We start from the raw sequence: 7,500 nt of genomic DNA on the forward strand, positions 1-7,500 counted from the left end.
AGTACGCGCGAATTTAAGGATTTAATACGGTAGGATGCCAAAAACAGACGCACGTGGTAAAGGAATGTCAGGCAGTTCGCCCCCACAGAAAGTCAGCACCGGACAAAAAGCTAATCATAAAAATTTTCACAGAAAAACAAATGGTAAAAATTCACCTCATTGGAGTGGACAGATAAGCTAAAGCAACCAAAGATTTGAATCTGGTTTTCTCAAAGGAGCTGATAATAAACGAAATGATATATGAAATGAATCATACATTGAATTGCAGATATGAAAAAGTGAAGTTATGAACGCAATTTTCGGCAATTGCGTAGGGAAGCCTGAAAAACTCAGGACTTCAACGGGGTTTGAACCCGTGACCTCGAGATGCCAGTGCGACGCTCGAGTCGATAATGGAAACTAAGAATGTCAGACAACTCGCCCCCTAGACAATTAGGCCCGGCTACTCGCCAGGGATGTGTCACGTCCACATTGCTTTTCAACCTTGTTGTGGACTGGATCATGCGGCGCACCGCTGACGATCAGATCAGGGGCATCAGATGGACGCCCTTTTTCTATTTGGAAGACCTTGATTACGCTGATGATCTAGCCTTACTATCACACACCCACACGCATATTCAAGAAAAGACGCAACGCCTTAACACCTTTGCGAAGCAAGTTGGCCTCAACATCAGCGGCAAGAAGTCCGGAATTATGGCACTGAATACTACCGATGCACGACCAGTCCAGATTGATAATGAAGAGCTTCCTTACACAGACAGATTTACCTACCATGGAAGCATCATCAGTAGAGATGGAGGAACTGATCTGGACATTTAAAGCCGTCTTAACAAGGCCAGAAACTTGCTCAACATGATGAATAAGGTATGACACTCCTCCGCTTACAGTACACTCACCAAGCTAAAACTCTATCACAGCTGCGCCCTTTCAACTCTCCTGTAAAACAGTATGGTTCAGAATGTTGGCGCCTAACGGAGAAGGATTTATCAAAACTCTCCACATTTCACAACAAGAGCCTTCGGCGTATCCTACGCATCTTTTGGCCTAATGTCATCTCAAGTAAAGATCTCTTTGAACGGTGTGGAACTGAACCAATGGCTAACATCCTGATGAGGAGACGCCGGAGGTGGATTGGCCATGTTACCCGTGCCAAAACTGCTTTACACTGGACGTCAGAAGGGAAACGCAAGAGGGGCCGCTCCAAGATCACATGGCGACGGACAGTGGAGAAAGAAATCAAGGAGATGGGGAAGACCTGGGGAGGCATCAAACTTATGGCAAGGGACCAGCATGTGGGGAGCATGTTGCTTCCCCACATGACACTTAACCCTTTAAGCCCCGAGGGGTTCCCCATTGACGAGTAAAATCGTCTGGCGTTAGACAGAGTAAAATCTATAAGTGCCATTTGGCACTATCGGGGCTGAAAGGGTTAAACAGGGACATAGTTTTTTCACGCTGTTAGCTTAACCCTTTAAGCCCCGAGGGGTTCCCCATTGACGAGTAAAATCGTCTGGCGTTAGACAGAGTAAAATCTATAAGTGCCATTTGGCACTATCGGGGCTGAAAGGGTTAAGCATAAAGGGCATGAGTGAGTGTGACTCGGCCGCTATACATTTATTGATTGATTGATTGATTTTACTCCAATCAAAAGTAGATACAGAAATCACTAATATAGTAATTACAAGGTACAGACAACTAGCCCCAAACTTCTAGACAATTAGCCCCAATCTCATATTGTGACATAAAGGTAAACCTGTCTAGTCCAGTTGTGTGATGAAGTCTGTTTCCTATTTATTGCTATGTTTTACCTTGATAGTAGATGTAGCCGCCAAACTGAGACTCCAGCAATATTTGCGTGTATGGTAACTGAAAGGAGAGTACCACACTCATTCGATAACTTCATTCGACGTAATTCATTCATTTATTCATAAATACAAATATACATGACTCAAACTTAGTGATTTCAAGATTCTAAAATTCTACAACTCATTTAACTTGTGAGTTAACGTTTAGAGTGTCACTTTGCCCTGATGAAGTCAAACACACTCGAAACACACACTCAAAACGTTTGCTTGAACGAATCTTTCTTTACAATGGTCAATTGTTGGGCATTTCCGAGTTCATGTCTGCCTCCTCTTCAAGTTTTTCTTATGAAAATTAGTTTTCATTCATTTAAGTAGAACTATAATTACCATCACAAAAACGTTTCACTTAGAATCTCTTTGTAGCGGAGGCAGACATGAAATTGGAAATGGCCTATAAATTTACCTTTTTAAGTTTACCAAATCCTTTGATAAAAGCAAATTTATCGTTTTTCAAACCCTACTAAGTTACTTGGCAGAGAGCATACAGGGAGCCCCCCCCCCCCCTTTCTAAAATCCCCCTTTTTTTTAAGGAAGGAAAGTTATTTTGCACACCCTCTCTTTCAAGCCTCCTTAAATCTCCAAATTAGACAGTCGTTGCTCTGGAAGGAACGAAGTAGGGAACCATAACTTTAGTCAATTTTTTCTTTTCCTCCTTTCCATTCAGACCAGTTTCTCATTAACTTCTTGTGCGCCTCATGGTGCACACTCCGAGTTGGTTTCACTGATGTTGTGGAAGTCTATATTGATTTCACATTATCTTTGCATGAGCTGTTCAGTGGTGGAGAGCTACTCTCTCATCAGTTCCACAACCAGGCCCCAGTTGTTCAAAAGGTGGATAGCATTATCCACTGGATAAATCACTATCCATTTCATAGTACAATTTTGGTTTCGCTATGACTTTAATATCCACTGGGTAGTGATTTATCCAGTGGATCCATGGCGTTATCCACTTTTTGAACAACTGGGGCCAGGTCAGTGCTAAAACGTCTGTGTCATCCTAGCCTGCTTTGGATTATTCAGATGGCTGCTGCATGTGAAATAATAAGTATCATGCTAGCTCCAGTCCTCTTGATTCTTAATGTATTCTGCCACATTGGTGTAATATTTGAGCTTGATGATCTCTTGTCGGGCTGTTATTATATCACCTGGAAGAATAAGAGAAAAGATGTATGGAAAACAATCGTCATTGCCAAATAAATTCTTCTTTTAAGCAGAAGACTCTATTTCACAAGTCACAAGACTAGAGAGGTTGAAGGATCACTCTGAACCATTTTAAACCTTGATTATAGAGGCAGATAGCATCCATAGTGAGAGTGAATGGACCCTCTATGGGTAAATTTACAGGCCCTGGCAGTGTTCCTGAGCTAGAAGATTTAAAGCAGCCAGTGTAAAAATTTTGAAAACATGGATCTCCCCTGTTCCCTAGGGATATCGTTCACCCCTGGGATAACATCAGCACCACTAAGCTCACATTTATCTTCTGAAAAAGGTGGACTGCAGCAATGATGACAAATCTAAAACCAACCATGTTTGGTGGGAAAGGGGATTAGGGGAGGGGTGAAGGTGGACGGGATAAATCCTGCAAAAACAGTGGCAAATCTATCATTGATTTCCAGGACGAATGATGATGATTTTTCTTCAAAGACAGAAATAACTGACAACACAACAGTTTGTGATAATTTTTCACAGTTCAAATTCACAAACAACTTTATGACTAAATCATTACATACTAAGCTTAGGCCTTATTTTTACCTTCTGCGAAAGCAGCTGAGATTTCCTTGATGCATTTCTCCAAGCATACTACAAAAGAGATTACACAAATTTGGTATCCTTATCTGCTGCGGTTAGCTTAAAAAAGGCAACGAATCAACACTTGAAAGCAACTTAATGTACACAAGGAAAATCCATACTTTTACATAAATCATTAACACAAATTGTTCAAATTCGTCTTCCAAAAATCTACATTGAATTAAATCCATAAATTATAAGTGGTGATACATGTATTTCCAATTCTTTAGGTACCTACGTCTATTTTCAGCTTGAATTTCTTTGACTTTACTTTTATCAGATAAAGAAATTTCTTCGTATAGTTCCATGATGTTTCCTAAAAATTCTTCATCCATTACTGTTGTTTCTCCTTCAGTAATTTGTTCCCCATTCAAATTTAACTGCAAGCACAAACACAAACTTTATTAGACTCAATCTCAGTTTGGAGTGGGGCTGATAGATTTTATTTTAAGCCCATACTTTCTGAATGCTACATTGGCAAAGAAATGAAAGAAAATGGCATGTGAGCCACATTTAGCAGTTTTAGAGGACCTACAAGATAGACGCCTCTGCTTAGTGGTTTCAGTAGAGTATTGTAGGCTTCATTTACTCTGGATGACTGCTCCTCAGACAGCTGTTTTTCCTTCTGTTTAGGTAAAGCAAAATACCATTATTTTGTAATAATATTATTTTAACTCATTAAAACACTCATAAGGCCAAAGCTAGTCCTCGTTTCACTTAGTCTAGCATAAAGCTGTCAAAAGCATTGCTGTCCACCCTGGAGGGGATTCTGTTTCACCACAGGTTTATGCAACCCCCTCCCTCACCAACAGTATATTACCACTACCCATTCAGCCATTCAGACACATACACCCTCAAACTGTGTTTTCTTGTTCACTAAACTATAAAACCACGGCAGCTGTGTAAAGGATCAAGCTTGTTATGTCGGGCCTACCTCAGAAACATCACTAAACTTATCCGGATGTAATTTCCACTGCAGTTCCTTATACTTTTCTGTTAGCTGAGCTGTGTTCACATCAAATGTCTTGGGACTGTAGCCAAGAAAAGCACCACAAATAAGGAAAAGAAGGAAAAGAGAATAAACATTTTCAGCAAACACTACCCAAAAAAGGCAGGAAGGGGGGTGGGGTTAGATGTATAAGCAAATTGACTGGCTCATAATGCACACAACTTTCCTACAAATTTGCACAACTTTGCTTTTATCTTCACTACTTCATTTTATCAAAACAATTGAAGTGATCAGCTGCTATTATCTAATGATGACTGCCTAAGAGAAGGCCTTTAGATGAAACCTCTGCAATTCATGAATTAATAGTAGGGAGCTTAAGCATGTGTGTTTTTGAGACGCGGACGGCAACCGGAAGTGAGCTGATTTCCCTTTGAAATATTTGTCTTTAACCAACCACATTTACGTTGCTAATTAAGTATCTTTTCTGCATTAGAGATGATTGGTATAAAAATCTGGGAGACACCACTTTCCTCGCACGAGAAATTTTTTCTTCCGGTTGCCATCTGCATCTCAAACACACGCTTACTTAAGCTCCCTAGTATGCAACTGCAAATGGGAGAAAGGCCCAAAAACAGGGGACAATGGCAATGGATAAAAACAGATGGTAGATCATAAACAGCAGTCCATGTCATATCCTTACAGGTCAACTATTTTAACACTACATAGTCCCTTTAAACGAAAGAGTGAAGTGATCCTTGCACTTAACCGGACAATTTAAGCAACTGTCTCTTTTAGACACCTGGAAAATTCAGGCGGTTTCAACTGGATTTGAACCCATGACCTCTGTGATGCCAGTGCAATTATTCTCTACCAAACTGACCTACAGTGCTCCCAACTGAGTAGGCCTTCATAGCTCAGTTGGTAGAGCATTGCACGGGCATCAAAGAGGTCATGGGTTCAAATCCCATTGCTGTCACCTCAATTTTTCAGGTGGCTATAATCAGAGACAATTGCCTAAATTGTCCAGTTAAGTGCACAAATCACTTGAATCACCCTTTCATCTACAACCCACATTTCAAATGCATACATTTATTTCACATAAATAGTCCCTTTCTCACCATCATCTCTTCACAGACAAAAACGACATTCCGAGCTCACTCTTATCCAACGTACCCCTCCCTAGCTTTTAGAGCCAATGGAGATGACGTCACAACAACTCTGTTTGCCTGGCCTGCTATTGTGGGCCAATACCATCTTTCCACGAATTAAACCCTGATCTCATGAGAAAAATGTCAGCTATGAAGGTAAATTAACCACCGTATGAAAGATTCGTCAGCTGACATTTATAGCGATAGACCCTTTGTCACGGTGCGAGTGAATGACTACAGAGCCTTACCTGGCCATAAGATCAAAGTAAGTTATCCTTTCAGAGGGTGGTTGAATAGCATTACAAGCTGAACAAAAGAACTCCCTGGACGTAACTGGAGCGTTACATTTCCAGCACGACATCTTAGCATGCCTCTGACCTTCCACGGCACTGCAATAAAGACGACATCTGCCACCCGGTGTTGATCCGCATGGAGTCTGCCATGTTTTTCGTGAGGAGAAGTGGTGGTGCGTCAGAGAGTGTGTTGCACGCTGACGAAGCAAAGCTACTGTCATGACACTAAATGTTCTACTAAACATGATGCGCTCTCCTTGACCATAACACAGGTTCACAACTTCCTGCAAGACTTGAGGACACTTCTTGTATTCATACATAACAGCATGATACACTCGCAAACTGTTTCAAAGGTCAAAATGGCGAAGATTATGTCACAGATTTGTTTACCGTGTTTACGTCCCCCAAAAAGTTTCATTTCTTCCGTTGCACCTCTGTTAGGAAGTAAAGGATGTATGAGAATTAGAAGATGTGTATCAAACCTGGCAAGACTTCCCGAAACTCATCAAATGTTGCGGCAAACATGCAGGGATTTCGCGGAGAACGAACTCAAACCGATTGCGGCAAATCTAGACAAAGAGCATAAATTCCCCCTTGAACAGGTAATGCAGCCATGAACTAAGTTCTTGCTTTGATAGTCATTCAATCAAGGTATTAAGTGAAACAGCACTTATAAGACACCCACAGAACCAACCCCCCTTCCCACCCCTCTGTAAAATGTGAAATTTCCTTTCTTAGTCTTATGGTGATGGTTACATACTAGTGGGGCTGGACAATCTGCGAGCCAGCGAGCCATGCGAATTTCGCATTTAAGTCTAAGGACCCATTTCAAATAGCGCTTAAAAACAGTTATTAAGTCCAAGCACCCATTTTAAAATTGTTAGCAGTCGTGGCTCGCACATTGTGCTAACTCCATACTAGTTATGCAATGCTTTCAAGTGGTATACTGTGGAATATCCCAGGAGTCATTTGTATTTTCTTGGTATACATTTGAGCCTTTTGGTGAGTGTTTAACACCAAGGAAATACACATGTACTAGTGACGAGTGGGATATTCCACAGTATACCACTTAAAAGTGTTGCATAACTAATAATTTTATACCATGTCACAGAAAATACAGTGGCCAGCAAGGCACAATGGGAAATTTGGGTGTGATACCATTGAATTGCACTGATTGATGGGAAGGTTCAGTGGAATACTGATAAATATACAACAGCTTTCCTGCATTCTGGTTGGTTGTATTTTCTATAGCATGGTATAAATGGGTTAATTGCTTTAAAGGAGCTCCCTTATGTCGATGCGGCAAAAAGAGTTACCTGGGCCAAGTTTTCAGCACTATAAATCCAAGGGCTGGACAATCTGCAAGCCAGCGAGCCATGCGAATTTCGCATTTAAGTCTATAAAGCACCCATTTCAAATAGCGCTGATAAACAGTAAGTCTAAGCACCCATTTTAAA

At 41.0% G+C, this 7,500-nt stretch overlaps 2 protein-coding genes across 3 annotated transcripts in view; one reads left to right on the forward strand and one right to left on the reverse strand.

Moving 5' to 3' along the window:
• Positions 1-1,902: 1,902 nt before the first annotated feature.
• Positions 1,903-6,363, reverse strand: LOC138047416 (iron-sulfur cluster co-chaperone protein HscB-like). 2 transcript variants are annotated; one of them, XM_068894258.1, is made up of 6 exons: positions 5,999-6,363; positions 4,588-4,684; positions 4,189-4,278; positions 3,892-4,033; positions 3,618-3,665; positions 1,903-3,010 (listed from the first exon to the last, which is right to left on the reverse strand). In XM_068894258.1, exons 1-6 carry the CDS (start codon positions 6,361-6,363, stop codon positions 2,919-2,921), a joined length of 834 nt encoding a protein of 277 aa, XP_068750359.1. In that variant the 3' UTR covers positions 1,903-2,918. The 2 variants fall into 2 exon arrangements, with proteins under 2 accessions (XP_068750359.1, XP_068750360.1); XM_068894259.1 differs by having other exon boundaries at positions 2,786-3,010; positions 3,888-4,033.
• A 6-nt stretch (positions 6,364-6,369) lies between these two features.
• LOC138047415 (short-chain specific acyl-CoA dehydrogenase, mitochondrial-like) overlaps positions 6,370-7,500 on the forward strand; it is an 11,333-nt gene continuing 10,202 nt past the window's right edge. Inside the window, exon 1 of the mRNA XM_068894257.1 lies at positions 6,370-6,645. Coding sequence (XP_068750358.1) covers positions 6,370-6,645 — 276 coding nt within the window. The remainder of the gene's footprint in view (positions 6,646-7,500) is intronic.

The sequence above is a fragment of the Montipora capricornis genome, chromosome 4, assembly GCF_036669925.1.
Source record: "Montipora capricornis isolate CH-2021 chromosome 4, ASM3666992v2, whole genome shotgun sequence".
Taxonomy (NCBI): Eukaryota; Metazoa; Cnidaria; class Anthozoa; order Scleractinia; family Acroporidae; genus Montipora; species Montipora capricornis.